This window comes from Vidua macroura, chromosome 1 (genome assembly GCF_024509145.1).
Source record: "Vidua macroura isolate BioBank_ID:100142 chromosome 1, ASM2450914v1, whole genome shotgun sequence".
NCBI classification, from domain to species: domain Eukaryota; kingdom Metazoa; phylum Chordata; class Aves; order Passeriformes; family Viduidae; genus Vidua; species Vidua macroura.
Genome location: NC_071571.1, coordinates 43,918,981 through 43,939,514, shown reverse-complemented (window position 1 = coordinate 43,939,514; position 20,534 = coordinate 43,918,981). Strand labels below are relative to the sequence as shown.

At 41.5% G+C, this 20,534-nt stretch overlaps 1 protein-coding gene across 4 annotated transcripts; it reads right to left on the bottom strand.

The window, feature by feature from the left end:
* Nucleotides 1–679: 679 nt before the first annotated feature.
* CDV3 (CDV3 homolog) lies at nt 680–17,631 on the bottom strand. 4 transcript variants are annotated; one of them, XM_053994780.1, is made up of 6 exons: nt 17,263–17,631; nt 14,792–14,871; nt 12,483–12,625; nt 11,255–11,417; nt 10,158–10,207; nt 4,546–9,775 (listed from the first exon to the last, which is right to left on the bottom strand). In XM_053994780.1, exons 1-6 carry the CDS (start codon nt 17,497–17,499, stop codon nt 9,759–9,761), a joined length of 690 nt encoding a protein of 229 aa, XP_053850755.1. In that variant the 5' UTR covers nt 17,500–17,631; the 3' UTR covers nt 4,546–9,758. The 4 variants fall into 4 exon arrangements, with proteins under 4 accessions (XP_053850764.1, XP_053850755.1, XP_053850747.1 ...); XM_053994789.1 differs by lacking the exons at nt 4,546–9,775; nt 10,158–10,207 and adding an exon at nt 680–3,413; XM_053994772.1 differs by having other exon boundaries at nt 4,546–10,207.
* Between the last annotated feature and the right edge of the window lie 2,903 nt (nt 17,632–20,534).

Here is a 20,534-nt window from a genome sequence, read left to right as displayed (position 1 = left end):
TTTTAATAACAGCGTGATGCCTTTTGGTATATGTGGGCATCAAACATCTCCAAATTTTTCCAAGTCCACATACTGAAAATAATGCTGCTCTTAGTGCCTTACATCACATTTTGAATTAACTTTAACTTTGAATTAACTTTGTATTTCACTGTTCTACCTCTGAAGTGCTGCTTTTCGTTGCAGGCATTTGAAATGGGTGTGAGTACTACTAGGCAAGAGCTAAGGTTCCTGTGACTTTTTCTTCCCCGTCCCCAGAAGCTGCTGTGGAAGGGCAGTGTTGGTATTCTCACTTTATAGATAAAAACCCATTCCCTTACCCACTTAACTTAAGCTTTAAATGAAGTCTTGGAGCCACACAGTTCCTGCAGCTGCTGTGAATCCTGGGGCAGGGCAGAAGTGAGGGCAGCTAAATCAGGCACATACCAACCCACAGTGAAACCAGTAATCTGGGATCTGAGTGCTACATGTTCTCCAGTGTTCTCTGCCCTTGTGGACACTGGTTAAAAGCCAGGGCTGAGGCAGGACAGTGAGGGAGGGCTGGGTGAACAAAAGCAAAAAGCAGCTGTTCCAGCCAAAGCCAGCTTCTCTTCTGCGCTGGGCCTTGAACATCCAGAACCACTGTCTGTATGCCACACAAAGGGGAACACAACACAAGCATGACAAACCTGGGAGATGGAAATTCAGTTGTTGCTGTTCAGATAAATTTATTTTCTTCAGCTTTCTTCACAGGAAACATCATGAAAGTGCTTTACAGAGTTTTGAATACCATTACTCTACCATGGGACAAAAGGACAACAGGTGTGTGCACTGCACAGTTAGAAGTTGTCATATGCAGAAGCCATGATAGGTAAACCAGGGTAAAAAAAAATCTACTGACAAAAATATATATCGCTCAGGTTTTGGACTTAAGTTATGACTGTTAACACAATTATATAAATATACAGGCACCATTAGGTTCCTGTGTTAACTGTGGGGGCCACACAGGGATTCTCAGAAACAGATCATATTGAACTCTGCTGAAACAGTTTCTGCTGTGCTCCATAGGCTCCTAGCCAAACCATTTTCCCAGCCAGACAGTATAATTCTTTTTTTTTGTGCTACACTGAGCCCACAATTACCATAATTTCTTCACATTACGTCTGGTTCTGAGGCATTCTAGTATGCTGTTGAAAACAAATTCAGGTTGTTTTTTTTTCCTTTTGACTTAGAGAGAGATCCTCTTAGAATTCTTCCCTCAGTAATCTCTTCATTAAAAAAAAAAATTAAAATGCTTTAGGCTAGATCCTGCTGTCCAGGTAAGACAGTTTTATTTAAGCTAGAGCATTACCAGTCACGCAACCCTACTCCTTTCCATAGCTGAGTTCTGTTGTACTGTGAACAGTGCTAATGCCTCCCTTTTGCTGTACTCTGTGGGAATTCAGCTCCTGCATAGCCTTTGAGGCTCTCTAGGTTTCAGTTCTTCAAGGAGACTGCATTTACTTGCTAGGCAGTTTTGCAATGTTTGTGATACTTCAGCCCTGACAAAAACAATGCAGCATGATCAAGACTCAGGAGTTCTTGTGTGCTGCTTTCTAAGTAAGTGGTGAATAATTCAGGCACCTGACTAAGAAATCCTTGGCATGGTAATAAGGTAGATGAAAAGGAGAGGATACTCTAGGGCAAAAAGAGGTCTAATCAAGAGATTTTTTGCTGAGTTTTGAGTTCCAGGAAAAACACTGAGCAGAGCCCATTACCTAGAAGACACTGTCATGCCAGTTTCCAAAGCTACTTTGCCTTTTTCCCAATTCCCAGAGTAGAGACACAGTGCACGGTCAAAGAACTTGTCAGTCCTGAAGGTTACTGGGCAGTTAGTAAGTAACAGTACTGAGCTACAGTGGCAAGACAGGGCTTTGGTGAGTACCAGCAGAGGCGAGGCTTCAAGGCATGGGAGAGGCTAAGAAGTATTACATTTTAACAACTCAGATTAATTTGCTGTTTTCCCCTCCACATCCTCAAAAAGTAAAAAACTCCCAACTCCCCATGGCCAACTTAATCAATTCCCAGCAGCCACAACTGTTTGTTGACAGAGTACTACTGTAATAGAACACCTAACAGATACAGATATTTGGATGCAAAATCCAAGGTACATTGTTCTCAACCCAGTATAGCATTAGTACTGGAAGGCAGCTGCTCTCTAGGATGTGGTACTCTGATAACTGAGGTAATGCAGCTCTCAAGGGCCAGGCTGTACATCCTACCAGGCTTGAGTCTGCCCTTATGACCCATACTTAGTATCTGTAAAATAACATGACTGGGAAATGCAGTCAGTGGTTAAAGACAACATCATTTACAGCTCCATGCTCTTTAAAGCACAAGATGATGAGCATGAAGAGATTAAACAAACCACAAAGACTGAGCCTGCCTTCCAGTGTTGCTTCATCTCAAATACTGTAATGCAGTTTCAATATCCAGTTAAATACTACCCCAGGTATGTTAGATTGAGCATGGCTGAGCTCATGTGGTTGCTGGTCAGAGACTAAGTAATTGTAATGCATCTGCTTCATCTCTGGCACAAAGAAGAGAATTACTCAGAAATTTAAAACAAGCTTATATGGGGCTTGTTCAATGGCACTTGATTCTGGCTGTCACACCTAGATGTCAAATGATCCCAAATATTTGATCTCAAATCAAATGTTAATGAAACTGACCTTGTGTGACAGAAATAAATCAATTGAAACCAATGAAGTTAAACTCTGGGAGACCATATGCATATTTTGTGTTTTTCTCAATAAATTTGTTCTATTGTATCAGCCAGTTTTTATGGTTTGAATACCTTTTCTGTAAAGTACATACTCTGAAAGATATACAGAATAAGTGGTTTGTTTTAATTAGAAAAGAAGCTTATGACAATATTTTAACTAACAGTTTTCTGTAGGCAAGTTACTTGAAATAAAGCAGACAGATGTAATGTGATGACTTCATTGCTCTGAGCTAGAATGGAAATTCAGTACAGAAGATAGGAGACATGAAAAGGAATAGAAAACATCAGATTGAGCAAAAATTAGTAAGAGCTTGCCATGCTACTCAGTGACCAGAAGAGTGGATTATACACATGAAACTGAAGACTTCAGTACATCATATGGCAAAAGCCAATCCCCATGGAAGTTACTGGGTTGATGGTGATTGCTATGATATTCTAAATGACTCTGTAAATTTGGCAAATCAGGGGCAGGTGAGTTCTTAATAGGAAAAACCAAGGCAATAAATACTGGAAAAGTTTTAAACCACTCATACATGCTCTGGTAGAAGTTGTGACATGAATCTGAATTAGTTGTGATCTTTCAAGGGGACGATCTAGGCATCACCATGGGCAGCTTGATGAAGACATCTGCTCACTGTGTAGTTGCAGTCAAGAAAGCGAATAAGATGTTAGGCTGTATTAAAGACAGAACAATACAGAAAAATATTACAGCATCTATTTCTCTTAGAGGTGATAATCTCAATGAATATTTGCTGTTTCTTCAGCACCTTAAAAAAAGTGACATATTAGAAAAATAAGGCAGGAAAGTGGTAAGAGAATGGTAGAAGCAGTTCTTTGGATCTGGAAGGACAGTAAAACTAAGGTAGTTTATTTGTTAATAGGGGGACAGATGACAAACATCTTAAAAGCAATTCTCCTTCCCACCATGTAAGATACATACTTGAAAGTCATTTTAAGCCACCTACCAATAAATATATGGACCTTAATTTCACTTGTTACCATCATCATCATAAGTATTCCAAAAAGCCCTATGTTATTCTGCAGTGCTTATTATTCAGCTAGTTAAATGTTTTCTCTGAAGCAACTGCCACAGTTTGTTGAAGTTTAATAATTTCTGACAGAGAACTGTCACAGCTGATGCACATTAACAACTGTCTTAGAGGTGCTGCAATGATAAAAATGTCAATAAGAGAAGGTAACTGCTGGGCCTCATTTCTGTCCAGGACCTACCAGAGCTCTCATTTGTCTGCATGCAGGCCACCATAGTGTTGTTCTCTGATTCTATTTGAAGCCCATTGTAAAAGCTGAGCAACGAACCTTGAAATCACCAGCAAAAGCAGACAAAGGCATAGTTGTAAGTTACTACTTCATGTTACTTCAGCTGCAGCTGATAAATCAGGAGATAATAAGTAGGATAATCGCCTCTGCTGTATCTGTATTCCTTCCTCTTACCTATTCTGCTTATCTCACTCACACTTAGGTTTTTGATAATTTCTTCCCTTTATTTCATAAACCCCCCTCCATGGCCAACTACTTCCCTTTTGTTCATTCTCTTCCTCTACAATTTGGTTTAATACCAGATTTTACAAGTTTTGAAGATTATTCTCTCTCCCTATTTCCCTTGAATCTGCATGGCACTTCAGCTTAAGTAAGGGAAAGAATGAAGAGCAAAAAAAAGAGTTTACACATGGAGAGGAGAAGAAAAACACATTCCTATGACAAAATACCCCTTAGTATCAGGAGTGAACACTTCTGGTTCACATGATTTGAACAAACTTTAAAACAGCCACATTATAAGAAATGGCTATCAACTGTGAGCAGGATTTTATTTCAGTCATGGGGTTTACAAAATAAAGCAATATTGATTTTTATATGTTCCACATAAAAAACAAAGAGCCTTATATTAATATGCCATTTGGGTTGCACAGATAATTGAATAGAGGAAATACCAGTTGAGTGCTCAGCCTGAACTTTTTCCTTACTCATACATACTAAGAAGTCAAATTACATAATACTTAAATAGGATGTATATTACATTCCATAGAAATAAGCCTTTGCCAAAGTAGTATTAAAATACTATAATAAAAGCTAATATAAAGATCTTTTAATAAAGATTTTTAGTCCTCTGTAGAACCTTCCATCAGCCCCAGCCCTTGACAAAGAACAGCTTTGGCCTCACAACATCCCTGTGAGGTAGGTTGTTGGTTATTTTGGTACAGCTGGGGAAACTGAGGCAAAGTGAAACTAAATTACTTGAACATAGCAGCTCAGTAGAAAACCTAGGCCAAATCCCACTCTCTTGGTCCCATGCTTCCCATGCTCTTGGTACAAAATGGGCTTGGCTTCTTTTTAGTGCACACAGTTACGATGACACTTTCCAATCCAATATTCCAGACACACTACTTCTCCTGGTGACTCATTAATACTGTGATATGTTTCTGGTATTTGTATTCTGGCTAAGTAGAACTTTGCTGAAGTGAACACTGAACTTCATTAACCTTGCTGCATCCACACATACTCTTAAACAACTGAAGATAAACCCATGATGTATGTACCATTTAGAAATTACTTCATTTAAAAAAAGTCTTCATAGCTATTTGAAATAGTATCTCAGCCTTTAAGCGTGCAGAAGTGAAAAATAATTTTCTTAAATACACAATTTATTTCCTAAGAGGATTGTTGAGCCATCTTGAAATTTGTCCTCAGTTCTCTCTTTAGACAACAGGTCAGCTTCATACCAATGCAAAATCCTACCTTCTCTCTAAACACATTCTCCCAATTCATTGAAAGGAAGAAATAAAATGGGCTGCCTTCCCCAAGTACTGAACTTTAAACAGTTTTGCTGATTTAAAGTCAGATGAATCTGTCACTTGTGCAAGCAGTGCCTACCCACACAGCACTTATACTATCCAACATCTGACACTCCACTCCCTGCCTCAGGCTATGCACTTAAAGCTATCATTTAGAAAACAGCCCTCCTAATCCCTCTCTCTTACAACACCTATGTTTTATTGCATAATTTCCACTCTACCTAATTTATTAATTTATTAATCTTCCTTCCTGCTCTATTTTACTTCAAACAAAACATGGCAGAACTACAGGTGATGCTTGAGAATCCAAACTGTAGATAGACAATTGTAATGACTTAAACTCCTCAGTTCTGTTTTGTGCTGTCATTTCTTCCTCCATCTGCTAGAGCTTGCAGGCTCTCCTATTAACCTCAATACAGACAAGCTGTCTTTTTAACTTTTTCTGGAGTTTATCTGCACTTATATGTCAGATTTCATCCCCTCTGTACATACTTAATTCATATACCTGAAGTACACAATTATTTTCTTATACTGCCACATAAAAGCCCCTATTTATCATTAAAAACAAGTTGTAACATTAAGAGCTGAAAACAGCGAGAGAGAATTTGGGAACTAAGTTACAGTCCAGCAACAAAACCTGGATTATGACTGTTCATAAAGATAATATAGTACTCAAGATGGTTTTGGTATAATTTAACTTCTTGGGCCAATGAGGAATAAATTTCTGACCATGTCAATATTGGAGAGAATAATATTGCTACTTTATAAGTAAGCAATCTTATTTAAGCACATGAAGCCCTATTAAACCCAGCTCCATTTTAGTTAGGGTATTTGAAAGAAAACCACGAGCAAGTTTAAAACTGCTCAAACAGGCAGAAATTAGAAAGGCAAAAGCTACAACTATTGCAAAAGCTCAGATAAGCAAACTCCAAAGATGTGCAGCCCAATCAAATTTATATTATGTTTACTTGACCTGAACAACACAGGGGTCTCAGCCATGGTGTGGTCAAAGTTTCCAAGAGCTGACACATGCAGTCAAATACCAAAAGCCCTATTCCCTGTGGTGTCAGGCCTCTAGCACAATTGCTACCATTAAAAATTCATCTAAGTTACTGTGGACATGACTGGTAAAGCTAGTCACAAATACAAAACTGAAGTAACAGGAGACAGTAATTTTTAATTGTCAATTCCTCTTCATTTGTGAATTAAGACTGAACATGACACAGCTGAAGTCGGAGAGAAGGGCAGGGGCAAAACTAATCATTATTCTCCTATATTTATCATCAGCTCAGATTCCAGATACCTACAGTAGGCATTTGGGAAGTCCAGCTTTATTAAAATTACCTGGGTTTTAGCATTTTAACATCCTTAAATACAGACTGTGTCACTGAGAAACACAAATCCAAACTGTTCTTTTCCCAGTAAGCACTGGACACTTCCATGTTCTACCAGCAAATTGGTAACTTTATGGCTATGTTTTATTTTCAGCCAGAGAAAGTAAAACAGAACCTTTAAATTGGGAATTAACAAGCAACCCACCATAAAAGCATGTCACATGCAACGGAGTCCCTGAAGTGGCACACAACTCCATTATATGGACTGGTATCTAGAATCTCATTTCTACAACTGACAACCCTTCATTTATGGAATAAGCCTTCAACAAGCATTTTGAAGGAATGAAAAGGACATTCCTAGCATGCCTCAAATGAAAGCAACAACAAACCAGGATAAAGTTGGACTTCAAGAGTCTCCAAAGCTTCTGCAGAAGACTGACTCAGAATTTCACACATGCAGAGCAATTACAAGGAAGAAACTGACAACTGGCATTTTGATAGCTGCTGGCAGCTATACTTAACACAAGAAACACTTCTTTTAAAACATTTTAACGTTCTGTACTACAGAAATCTGCTGCATTTCCGATTTTTTTCCTTATGCCTCCAGAAAGAAACTGGAATGATATGCTTGAGAAGCCCCCAGAGGAACACCTTTAGTTATCAGTACCCGATGGGCTCCAGCAATAGCAGCTATGCAGAGGTTAAATTTTTTCCCCCCATTTTTTAATTCAGCAGAGGTACTTTTAAGTGAAAAGCAAATCAAAGCTTTATTCATACTCAACTCACAATCTCAAACCAGTCCTCTATGGTGGGAGCAAGAAGACACTGTGCCAAGTAGCGAACTAAACTTCTATGTATAAATAAAAGTTTTATTGATATGCACTGCTATAAGCTCTGAAATACAGTCCACCTGACCATAAGGACAACTGCCCGCTCCAAGGCCTATCCCTGAAGAGATCCAAATGCTGTTTCCTCTGCTATTGTACAGTCATGAGCTCAAACTAAAACGTAAAGACTCACTAGACTCCAGAATCCATGTGTATTTCCATTTTATTTGATTTGAAACTTTTACAGGGTTTTCTTGAACTGCCAGGATTCATGCCCAAAAACCTCAAATATAGGTGGTACAATGGACAGTCTCATCTACCCTTCACAGAGGAGACTAAAACTCTATTCATGTGCATTAGTGATTGCAATCTCTTCAGAGCAACAGGAAAAGCATAAGACTTCACATCTTTCTACCCCATCAAGTGACATGTCCATTTACCATGAATTCCACAGAAATTGTGACAACAACGCTTTTGCTGGCAACAATGGATTTTCAAGGAAGATACATGGCTCAGAGTCCAAGGTATTGGTATCAGTCTTTCAGTGGGGTTTTGTTTCCAAATGAAGTCTCCAACTTTAGGAATACTCTCTTGAGCCCTCTTTTTAATAGCAGCTTCTAGCAGAATTTTTATGGACAGTTAACTCTGCAAGGGCAAGGCCAGTTTTAGTCTGTGCTCAAAAGAACCAGGTGAAACCCCAGCCCCACTGAAGTCAACAGCAAAATCTGCATTGACCTCAGAGAAGTAAATTTAAAGCAAGTCAGCAGTTAGTCAAAGGGAACCCAACTGGGTGATTCCTGAACTATCCTTATCTTCTGCACATACACAGTACTCTGACACACATAAGCAAGCTTTGTTTTGTTCCCTTGTTTTTCTTGCCATTGGCAACTCTTATGGATGTTGGGTCTATTTTTTGGCATTTACTCTGAGAAACCTCAACACTGGAGCACACCACTATTGTACTTCATTTTGCTTCTGATGTAAAAATTCAGAGAAGAGAAAAACAGTTACAGCAGAACACTTCTGGTACTTGACAGATTTGGTTCACTGAAACAGTTACAGGTAATGTCCTATATTCCTAGTGTACCAGTGCCATTTTGCCTACTTCCACTAAATTAAGTAACTTTAAGAAGTCACTGCCTTCCAACCATTACCAAACTTTCTGACTGTGAATAAACACCATTTATGAGTTATACTTGGAGGACTGCTGCCTCAGACAGCTGCATGATTCACAGAAGTAGCCAAACAAATCAGGCTTACCAGCTTTAGTTATCTCTCTGTATATTAAGTTTTTCTGTTTATCAAGTAAGCATCACTCCTCAATAAACAAATAATTGTTTTTGATAGAAGACAGTTTTTATCTAGTATAGCTACTGCCACATGTCTCATTATTAAAGGACAAGTTCTGAAGACTGTAGTTGGAGTCTGGATACCTCTGTGTCAAATCAAAATGCTAAGTCTTAGTGCTTTAGGGTGAGAAAGACAAACTTCATGACAAAAACCAAAATAAACCCCTATTTCACTACAACATTTTACCATTATTTAAATATACTGCAAATTGATATCAGAAGCAAGGCAGGCATTTCTTTTGTGGATAGAAAAAAAAAAGTACTTGGACAACTCAGAAAATGGCAAATGCAAACAAACCATTCAAACCCATCATTCCTCAAATCTGATACTGAATGAGTTTTAATTTGTTTTGCAGTTACTTCCGTACAGCTCTCTAGAAAGTTAAACAAACTACAGCTCTGTTGTACTTGGATACTATGAGTGGTATGGGACGCTCCAGCAGTCTCTAGTAGGCTATGGCTACACATGACAGGATTCCTCAGAAGGGGAATGAACAGGTTTGTCATTAAGGTCACTTAAATCTTTGTCATAGCAAATTGGAACCAAATGGCTGACTTCTGCAGGATTTCTGGCAGGAATCCAGTAGAGCTGGTTTCAAGTTTCAGATGGCCACTAAAACAGCTGTAACCTTCTCTTCCAGAAGTTGTGATCCACATGGTGTCCACAATGAGTGCATCAAGTCTGAGGTAGTCAACCTTTACGAAGGCTCAGTATCTGAACATAAAAAGATTTTGATATGACCACTGGCTGTAGGTATCTTTCTGAGCAATTAAAGCACACTGATGACTCTTGTTCAATCATTTACATTAATTTGCCCCATATCCAATGGAGAAGTTGCAACATATTATGCTTCCATAGTGCAGGAGAACCAATCACTTATGTCAAAGCAGTCTGCACTTGCTGCAGTAGATCCAGCAGAAATAAGGTGGCACGTTCATCATAGCTGTTAGCTGTAGTTTAGTTACCTTAGTAGAAGGGTTACCAAAAAAGCATTCCTTAATTGTAATGTGTGTGCAGCTCTACTGATCCCCAAGCACAGCATACTGGTTGTCTAGCTGAAGTTTAAGTGCCTGGTTTTTTGAGACCTCATCCCTACCTCTAGATTTGTATTTTACTACTTCAAAGCTCTTCTCCATTTCTTTATCCCTATGGGAAAATAAATGTAATCAGTAAATATCTTATCACTAACTTGTGAATTGTGAATTTCTAGTCCATTTCCACCCCATCCCAACAAAAACATTACAAACACAGAACAAACACTAAGATCTAGACTTTAACAGAACACCTAAATATTCCCAAGCAAATATTTTAAAACCTTATCTCCAAAATAAGCTCATCACTTAGTACAGTTTACATTAACAGTCTCAAAGTAAATTTAAGTGCATTTATGAAAAATAGGTTCTAGAAAGCAGATGTAATTTTCTAGAACACTCATTCAGAATTTCCTCTTGGCTCAATTTGCACCATTCAAATCACAAAGCATCAATAAGAGCATGTCTCCTTTGCTACACCAAAAAAATACACAGAGGAAACAAAGCTTCTGCTAAGCTGTATTAGACAGTAATATAACAAGCAGGAGGGAAAAAAAAAACCAATAACAAAAAACCATCCCAAATCCCCCAAGTGAATTAGGTACTGGCATAGCCATCTCTTCTACTAGGAATAAGGTTATAGGAAAATCAGGATTCAAAGATAGGGTGAGACCAGAGTCTTCAGGACCACATAATACAAAACACTTCAGCAAAACTAGGGGAGCTCATCTCTGTAAATCACAGCTCAAACAGCAAGTGTATTGATTTGTAGTTATATTGCACTCCTCCAGTTAAACCACTTCCACATCTCTAACAAGAAGGCTGCAAGCTCAGGACTTCCTACATCTGTCTGCTGAAGGAAGTAACACAGAGCCTCACCATGGCTAGTCTAGTGTCTGAGGGAAGCAGATGCTGTCAACAGCATAAATATTTGACGAAATCCTTCAGCTGTCAAAGAACACAATCAGCAGTCTTGTTTGGCTATCTCACTGGGCTACATCCTATGAAAGTTATTTCATAGGAACAGAGCTGGACAATACATTTACCACCCCTTAGTTATTTCTTTCCTCTATGGAAAGATTCGGGCTTAAGCACTAGGACAAAATGAGAACTTAGAGAAGGCAGTTAGAAATCTCTTGGGGAATCAGTGGAATGCACTTACTTTCGACTGTCTACGAGCTTGGCAGTGGACTGCAGTGAGGGGAACTGCGTGTCACTGTAGATCTCTGGTGGTCCTTGCTGTGCTCTCCGTGGCCGCCCGCCTTCCCTGGCACCTGGCGGCCGGTACACGCCACCAGTCTGCACTGGTTCTGGAGTTTCTGTAACTACGAAAAACAACAAGATTCACACATGGGAACAAGGCTGCATTCATAGCTGAAAAGAACCCAAAAACAACCAACACACAAACAGAACTCCACAAAGAAGAAATGAAAAGAATCTTACAAGTATGTTTTTCCATCTTTTAAGTTTTGGAAGCAAGTTTTAGGAAAGGCAGGAAATCAGATGTCACCTAACTTAACCTACACTCAGTCAAATTGAAACATGGCTCCAGTGTATCATCTCACAAAGCTTAGGGAATCCAAACTAGTAATGAGGACTTCCATGTTTCTCATTTGCAATTTATTAGCAACAATTTATACACATTTAAAACAGAACACATAATTATATAGATGCCAAATCTTATTTAAAACACCTCTCCAGATGCAGAGGGGACTGCCCAAATAGTTTGCACTTAAGGTAAAAATCTAAGATGAAATAACACTAATTAGGTTTACCTCCTTTACAAACGAGAAAGAACATAGGCTATTTTTTAATTAATTTCTCATTGGAAAATAATACTCTGAACTCAGAGGACAACTAAGTAGTTTATCTCCACTGTTGTTAATAAACTACACTTAATAAAAAAACTAAATCCTATCTTAGTAAAAAGAATCCATTTTGCAATGTCATGTTCTCAACATTTTAAGAACCGATTTGAAAAGTGTGCTATTAACGGCCGCAATAGATCACATACTGGCTGAACATCCACTGAAGTGTTAAAGCAGCATTTTTAGATCAACAGAAATGTTTCCAACAGGTGTTCTACAGACTGCATAACAGAGGGATCTCCTGCAAAGACAGAATACTTCCCCCCATTTTGAATTTGGAAATAAAAAAATCCTTCCACATGTGTTTTAAAGTATCTAACAGATACCTGAAATTAAATTCTGTTCCTCAGATCCCTTGACACAAAGATTTCCGTGATGGCTGGCATGCCAAAACAGCCATTAGTTCATTAAAGGGTGCCTGAACAGGAGCTGTTCCTTGAGCTCTACCCACTGAGCTTAATTCAACAATTAATGCACTTCTGATTGAAAAAAAAAAAAAAAACAAGTCTGAATTTAATTTACCAATTGGTTCAACGACAGGGGCTGGTGCAGGAGCTGACTTGTTCCAAGGACCAGATGATCTGTCTACACCACCACTACCACCAGTCTCTTCCCAACTGTCACCAGGTTCTTCTCTTTTTTCACTTTCATCATCTTCTTTTTCACTGTAAGAGAAAAATAATCGGTAGCACCTTACAGAGGCTTAAGATTTGCCAGAGATTACACAATCCCCTAAGACAAGATTTCATGGCTGCTATGCTGAAGATACTAAATTAAACTAGACTACATTAGTCCTGTAATCACTGTATTAACAATTCCATCTGAAAAATTTCTGGCATGCTGCTACATAACTTAGCAACTGAAAAGGAAAAACGCTCCTAAAAGAATAATAATTTAAAAAAATTCAACCTGAACAAAGTGATCAAAAAAATTGGCATCTTATTTTGAGCAGAAAGGCTTTTTTCTTACTAACACAGTCAAGCATCTGGAAGGGATGACAAGACAAAGCAGGAAAGGTCTACAAGTCTGGCTTCCATAAAATGCCCTAGTCAAGAGGAAGAAATAGTGGAATAGTGCTGAAAGAAAACAAGTCCTGAGCTCACTTTTCCTATAACCACAACCCCCTAAGAAACACCCTTATATGTATGGGTAATATACAATCTACAAACAAACTCAGATCTCTTTTCTTAAAGCAGGCAACAAAAAGAAAAAAATAGAAAAGAAAAAAAAAGTATTTTTTTAAAATACAGACTCAGTGAAAAAGCTCAGCTGTATTTTATTTAGACTATTTTATTTTGCATAGATATAGTCAGACACACAAAATAATTTACTGGCCAAAGCTACTACAGAAAGCTGTGTGGTAAAGTAGGACTGATGTGGAAGGTGAGGTTGTTGAAAAGAATCAAGACACTGATGTCAAAAGCAGCAACGTGTGAATTCAGAAGTTTATAATACACCAAATCCTACTAATCATGATCTGTGTAAGCTTTCTGTGTAAGTAATGGTCAGAGAACAGAAAAAAAAATGCCTGTAAATGGCCTTTCACTGTTCATCCGAACATAGTAACAACCATAGTTGCAAGGTGGCCCAAGAGCCTAAACGCCTTATTTTAAATGATGGTCAGAAGCATTGTCTACAGACTTAACTACAACAGAGCAAGCACAGGGAGCATCCCACCCCCACCAGACACTCTGTATCTTTGTTTCATCAAAGCAACTTCCAGAGATGGATAATTTATAAGCTCTAATGAGTTTTTCTTCCATTTACTTCTTCACTCTTCCCTTGAATCCACTAATTGAAAGGTTACAAAATCCTGTGGCAAAAACTTCCACATGCCTGAAAATTTGCCACAGTATGAAAAAATATTTGGAATGCTGGTCTTTGTCTGGAAAACCAAAGTAGAGGCTTTTCAGTCAAACAGCACCAGCAGTCAGTCAAGCTGCAGCTCACTGGTTGTCTAATCAGACACTTCAATGCCATGGACAGCTTGTGGAACAAATTAATGCAAATGGCCCAAAGGACTAGTTAACTGAAAGGAGTGGGGGAAATGTTATGATCCAAAAGAGTAAATAATTCCAGAAATGTCAGACCTGCTCAAACAGAAGAAAGCATCTATTGCACAGGTTACAGGTAGGCTGATTTTAAGCTGACATCATTTGGAACATCAATACCTGGACAATGAGGATTATCTGGCATTCTCAGTCTACAACTGAGGTCATAAAACCCCTTTTTCTGACCTGATGAAAAGTTTTTTTTTAACCAGGACAGACATAAATAGACTTACTTTGCACCAAACAATAGGAAAAGTCTAATGAAAAAAACAAACAAAGAATCGTGGATTAGATTCATAAATGCAATCCTGTGGGATCTTATCATGAGACACTACTTTTACCAACTGTATTTTTGGTTTTTTGAAATACAAGTGCAGTGGTTCAGGAATTTGCTTCTCAAGTGAAGATGCTGAGTAGATTGAGTCAGATATCCTTATAGTGGTCAAATGATTCAGTGGGAATTACTATCCTGCACTACTCTGAGAAATTCCTACTTGATTATCTTTGTGGAGCAGAATGTTAAGCATTTTTAATAAAAAATCCTGAATCCCAAACAAAACAGATAGATCTAAAGTATGAACAGAGATTTAGAAAATAAAGAGAACACTGGCAGAGACTAGTCAAAGTTGAATTACCCAGTGGCAAACTTGTGTACTATCAGAAACATATCAAACCTCCCTTTAACTGGACTCCATGGAAGCAGCTCTGAAGAAAAAAACCATCATTTTTAAACATTGGTAAGGATTATACTAAAGAAAAAATAAGAAGAAAAAGTAGTACCTTATTTGCATGGACTGAACTCTAAGACCACTATAATCAATTTCTTCCTTTTGTTCAAACTCCTTCCAATCATCCTCTTCCTGTAAGAAGAGAAAAATATAAGTTATCACTTTCTCTGTAACCAAAGTAGAAAAGAAGAACATAACTAAAAAAAAACCTGAGTGTGAAGGTACAGTTCCAGGAGAAACCAAACTGTGTGCCCTGCTGCCAAGAGGGGAAAGGACTGCACACCCTCATCCCCTAAATTACTGTGTCACCTGGGATGCACCTGAGAGCTGACTTTAACTCACAAGAACAGCTAAGAAATGCCCCAGCAAAGTCATTCAAGTGAAAGAAAACCACATCACCTCAGCAAAAACACATCAGGAAGTCAAGAAACAACCAAGTATGAAACAGGACCGTGCAGTCATGACAGGGCAACACAAGAGCAAGACCTCTCCCTTTCACTAACAGCAGGCTTTTGCAACAGCTTGAATGCACATAAAGCTTTAAATACACTTTTCCATCACCTATTTCATGAGCCAAACAAAAAAAAAAACATTTGGAACACCTTACAGTGGATTTATGACAAAGATTAATAATAGTACATTCAACTTTTTCATATTCACAGCCTTGTTTCCTAAGCAGTGTTTTCTTAACAGTAGAAAGGTCAGCTTCAAAACCACAGCAATCTTAGTACACAAAATATGTGTATCTTTCAAAAGAACCACTTGAGGGTTTTAAAATGGGAGTTTGTTTGGGGAAAGAGGGACTCACCTAAGTGGAGACAATTTTATCCTACTGTGTCATCAGGAGATTCTGGGATTATTAAGGCAGACTAAAAATGGACCAGAACAGATAAACAGTCCTCCCATGTTCCCAGTCCCAGCTTTAAGACACACACAGCTTAATTAGTAGTTTACCTAATTCTTACACTCTATGTGAAATGCAGTTATATTCCTCCAAATAGGAAGACCTTGTGAGCAAAGTCTGCCAAAGGTACAGTCCCCTTTCCACTGAACAGCTGAGAATAAAGCTGCTTTTAGAGCCCTGTGGTAGGCTCTCCTTCACAGTAAGCATCCATCAGAAAAACTTTGACCTGCTTTAGAGTAACAGCAGAAGTAGGAAGTGACCTCATGTTAACTGCACTGCCTGCTGAAGATTCAGTCTTCTGGAAGAGCAGCAGTCTACAGTTCTAAAATCTTAGTTTTCTTACATTCCCATCTCCATGGAAACACTAATTTCCAAGCTAACATACCTTTCACATTTAAAGACTTTTGTTTCTAATCCAAGTACTAGTTTTAGTCAAAGCCAGACATTTTGCAAGCAAGTGAGCAGAAAAGCAGCTGAAAAATTAGCACTGACCTTTATCTACTTAGAAAGCTACTGCACCTGTCAAGCTCCCCAGGTTAAACAACAACAGGAAACAGGAGAGTATTTCTAAAAATTCATTTTGAAATATACAGCATTAGAACTCTTGTATCAATCTAGCCTAACAAGATAATATCCTTAAATCGCTGATTCTCTATGTAAGCATGAAGGAAGCTAGGTATCTAACTTCCAAAAACCCTTTCACAAGCCATCTTTTTATACTCTGAGAGTATAATGTCATAGGGGTAAAGATTCGACTGGTAGCAGTAAGACATGGAATGCATCCTCAGATTACTACATGCTGAGGCCTCCAAAGGAAAACACCAAGAGGCAAAAAAAGCAAACCAGAAATAGAGATAAAAGGCACAAGTGATTTTTTAGGTCCTATCTGTCCGGTTTACAGCAGATAAATGTATAACAAAGGTAATGCACGTGTCAAGCGCCACAATGTAAAACCATCAGGAAATAGTAGAGCATTTGCTAATATTCGTTTAAAAATATACAGCATTAGAGCTCTCATAACTACTTCTGGTTTAAATTTCATTACTTCAGTGCTGATATTGTGGACAGGAAGAACAAGGGCAGAGGAAGAAACAGAGAGAGCTACTAACTCCTAAGCTTCTCCTGCATTCTCATGGTTTCACTGTAATTCGCTACAAAAAAAAAGAAAAGAAAAAAAAAAAGAACTAAAAAAAAAAACCCAAACCCCCGAAAAAACGTATTGGCAGCAAAACCTCGCCTGGCAACGAGGAATAGTGCTCGGCGGACTCCGGGGGAATCTTATCGCCAAGGTCCACATGCCACGCTGCACAGCCCCAGGTGGCACCTGACGCAAACCTCCGGTTCCAGCCTCAACACCCAGAAACCTGGGAGGGAGTGCCGGGCTAAGCCGCAGCTGCTGAGCGGGAAGGGGCGCAGCTTTCTCGCCTCCCCCAGGGCAAGGACTGCCGACTCAGGCTCCCCCCACCCCGCCGGCAGTAACAGAAGCAGCGGCAGCGCCCGCCCGGCGGCCCCGGGGCGGGGCCGGGAGCGCCGCCAGCCCCGCACGGCCCCGGGCGCCGCATGGCCGGGCGGAGGCGGCGCCCCCTGCCGGCAGGAACCCGCGGCCTCCCCGCCCGCACCTTGCTCGCCGCCTTGGCCGAGGAGCCGCCGGCGGCGCTGGAGGCGGCGGCGGCCCCGGAGCCGCCGCCCTCAGTCGGTCGCGGGGTCCCCGCGGCCGCGCCCGCCGCGTTGGAGCCGGCGTTAGAAGCGCTAGAGGCGGCAGCGGCGGCGGCACTTCGGCTGCTCTTCTCCTTCCGTTTCTTCTTGTCCCGCTTGGCGAAGAAGTCGTCCAGGCTCCGCTCCTCGGTCTCCGCCATGGCGGCGGCCGGGCGGGGAAAGGAGGGCAGCGGCGGTCCGGGCCAAGAGGTGAGCGGCGCGGCCCTCCCGCTGCTCGGCGAGCGCAGCCACCCGGCTGCGGCGGCTGCGGCTGCGGCTGCTGCGGCGGTGGCGGCGGCGGCGGCGGCGGCTCCTGCCCGGGCCCGCCCGGCGGCCCGCGCACCCCACGCCTGACGCGGCCCGCAGGGAGCGGAGGGGCTGAGGGGAGACGGGGCGGGGCCGCGCCCCCGACCGCGCACGCGCTGCCACGCCGCGGCCAATGAGCGCCGCCAGCCGCTCGGGGGTGTCTCCAGAAAGGGGCGAAAAGCGCTGACGTTGAGGCGCGTGAGGACGCGCGCGGCGGGCGCGGGGAGGGCGGCGGCGAAGCGGCCGCGGATTGGCCGAGCCGGGCGGGACGGCGCGTGCGCGCTCGGGGCCCGGGCTCGCGCCGGCCCCGCCCTTCCGCCTCCGGCAGGGCCGGGACCCGTGCCCTGCGTGGGCGGGGCTCGGTGCGCGTGAGCCCGCGGCCCGCGCGACGGCCGCGCGGGGCGAGAGGGGCGGTGCTGGCCCTGTGCTCAGCCCGAGTGAGGCCGCGTCTGGAGCGATGTGTCCGGTTCTGGGTTCATCAGGACGAGCTACCGGAGAGGGTGCAGGGCTGCGAAGATGATGAGGGGACTGGAGCATCTCTCTTATGAGGGCGAGAGGGACTACAGGAGCTGGGCCTGTTCAGTCTAGAGACACAGAGTGAGGGGATCTTACAAATTTACGTAAATGTCTCCAAGGCAGGTGACGAGAGAGTTCTGGGCTCTTTCATAGTGCCCAGCAAAAGGACAAGGAACAATGGTCATAAGCTAAATCACGAGAAATTTCACCTTAGTATGAGGAACAACTTCTCTATATTGAGGATAGCAGAGCACTGGAAGAGGCTGCCTGGAGAGGGTGTGGAGTCTCCCTGGAGACATTCAAACCCCTTCTGGATGTGTTCCTATGTAACCTCCTCTAGGTCATCCTGCCTCCCCAGCAGAATGGACTGGGTGTTCTCCAGAGGTCCCTTCCAACCCTAACAATTCTGTGAGACCAGCAGTAGCTCCTCTGGAAGCCCTTGGCTGCTTCCCGCATTGAGTGCAGGCCCTTTCTGTCAGGACCCCTTCCAAGGAGGCTGAGAGAACTGCTGGAGCAGCCCCAGCAGTTCTCAGCTGGTCCCTCAGGCTCAGGGCACTGCTTGGCCAGCCCAGCTTCCCCCAGCCCTTGAGGAAAGGTGACATTCATTCCCAGTGTGGACTGTGGGGACAGAGGCCTGCCTCCCACACCCCAGCAAGGCCTGTGAACTTACACTGTCATTGCACAGGATGCAAGAAAGTCATTTAGCTTTCATCTTGGGTCTGTGTGGTTAAGTGAGTAAGTCTTGAAACACCGCTCTGTCTGGGATGTCTGGATGTGTTGGCCTGAGCTTCCTAGCTGCTTTTCTGACTGGCATTGAAGCCTAGGGAACATATGCTGGAAAACAAACTTCACAGTTGGTGTCTGCAGATTGTTACCTCTCTCTTTGGATACTGTAGTGACCTTTAACTCTGGAAAAAAACGTGTGTGTTTAAAATGTTCACTGTGGCTTCAAATCACGTCAAAAGCTTTGAGGCAGGACATTTGGAAAAATATCCTCAGCCTGTCATGACTCAGAAATAATTACATGAAACACTTTTTCCGATTACTTACTTGTTTCATCAGCCATCTAAAGGAGATAGAAGTTCCTACTGGTAAAGTGTGAGCCCAAATGAGAATTACCCATCAAATATGCATTGATTTGTGTTACAATTGTGTAAAAGTAGGCATGTTTGTATTCTGGAGTTATTTAGTATAATTTTGTGCATGTCATATTTTCACTTCAAATAATTATATATGTGTGTATTAGCATATAAATTAAAAGTTTTTCCACCCTTTGGAAGTTGACAGTCTCAACTTATGCCCATGACATGCTGTTAATTAGTGTTTTCCATCCATATTTCTCAGGTTGTTTGAAAGAATAGGCAAGGTGCCATTGACGTTGCAGAAAGAGGTTAAATACATGATGTCTTCATGAGGTGTTTTGTAGCTGTGAGTAACTGAGTCACTGTAGTCAAGCATTCTGCCTTTTGGAAATGTGTTACAATCCTCTTTTTATGTGTCACCCGATGTCCTCCTTGTATTTTTACTACCTGTGTGCTTAGAGGATTTGAGCCTGCACAGAGCAGGCCCTAGAGAGCTAAAAGTTGCAAGCACAACAATTAATTTGGTAACACCAAGAATGTCACATGATTCGTGACACTTTCCATTTGTGATAGGAATCATTGCTGAAGTAGGGAGCAAATTTGGTTGCAAAAATCTCATTTTTCTGTGCCTTCTGGGTACTCCCTTCCTACTGTCCCCTTCAGCTAATGGAAGGTCATGTGGAAGGTGTGACAGGGAATGGCTGGGTGTGGAAGAGTGTTTGACATTCCTGTTGTCAAAGTGCTGCATTCCCTTGTGTTTGTGCTCCCTTGTTTCCTGGGAAGCCAACATACCTCCAGCACTGCCCCATGCTGGGACTTGCAGGCTCAGCACAGGGGATACCATTCAACTAAGCAGACAGTTTGTGTCCCTCAGCTTTTGTGGTAAATAACCTAATAATGTACTAAGCACAGTGCTGTGCCCGATTGTAAGCTGATCATTTCTTGAATTTCAGCAACTGGTGAAATATTTTCATTGTATTATTACGGACAGTCCCATTATCAGGCTAGAGAATGTAAACCCGATGCCTTTTTGCAGCCTTTAGCATCTGCGTCACTTGTCTCTTGCAAACACAGTACTGTAAGATTGGAATGCCCAGCTCTGGATTAGAAACTTAATACCTGTCAGGAGCAGTGCACCAAGAAACATTTCAGCTGTTAAATCTGGAACAGACTCAGCAGAAATCATGGAAAATAGCAGCAACTTATCTAAGCGGAAGGCTTAGATCCCGATTTAAAGGCATGTCTCGGTGCCTTAAAGGAAGCATTAGTTATGCAATTATGCTTGGATTTGC

Excerpts from the sequence above, each read along its gene's own strand:
- CDV3 (XM_053994772.1), bottom strand. The coding sequence starts at position 17,499 with ATGGCGGAGACCGAGGAGCGGAGCCTGGACGACTTCTTCGCCAAGCGG. Across the intron at positions 14,872-17,262 it reads CGGCCAAGGCGGCGAGCAAG|GAAGAGGATGATTGGAAGGA; the intron begins GTGCGGGCGGGG and ends CTCTTCTTACAG. Across the intron at positions 10,208-11,254 it reads AAGCTCGTAGACAGTCGAAA|GGATAAAGAAATGGAGAAGA; the intron begins GTAAGTGCATTC and ends ATTTTCCCATAG.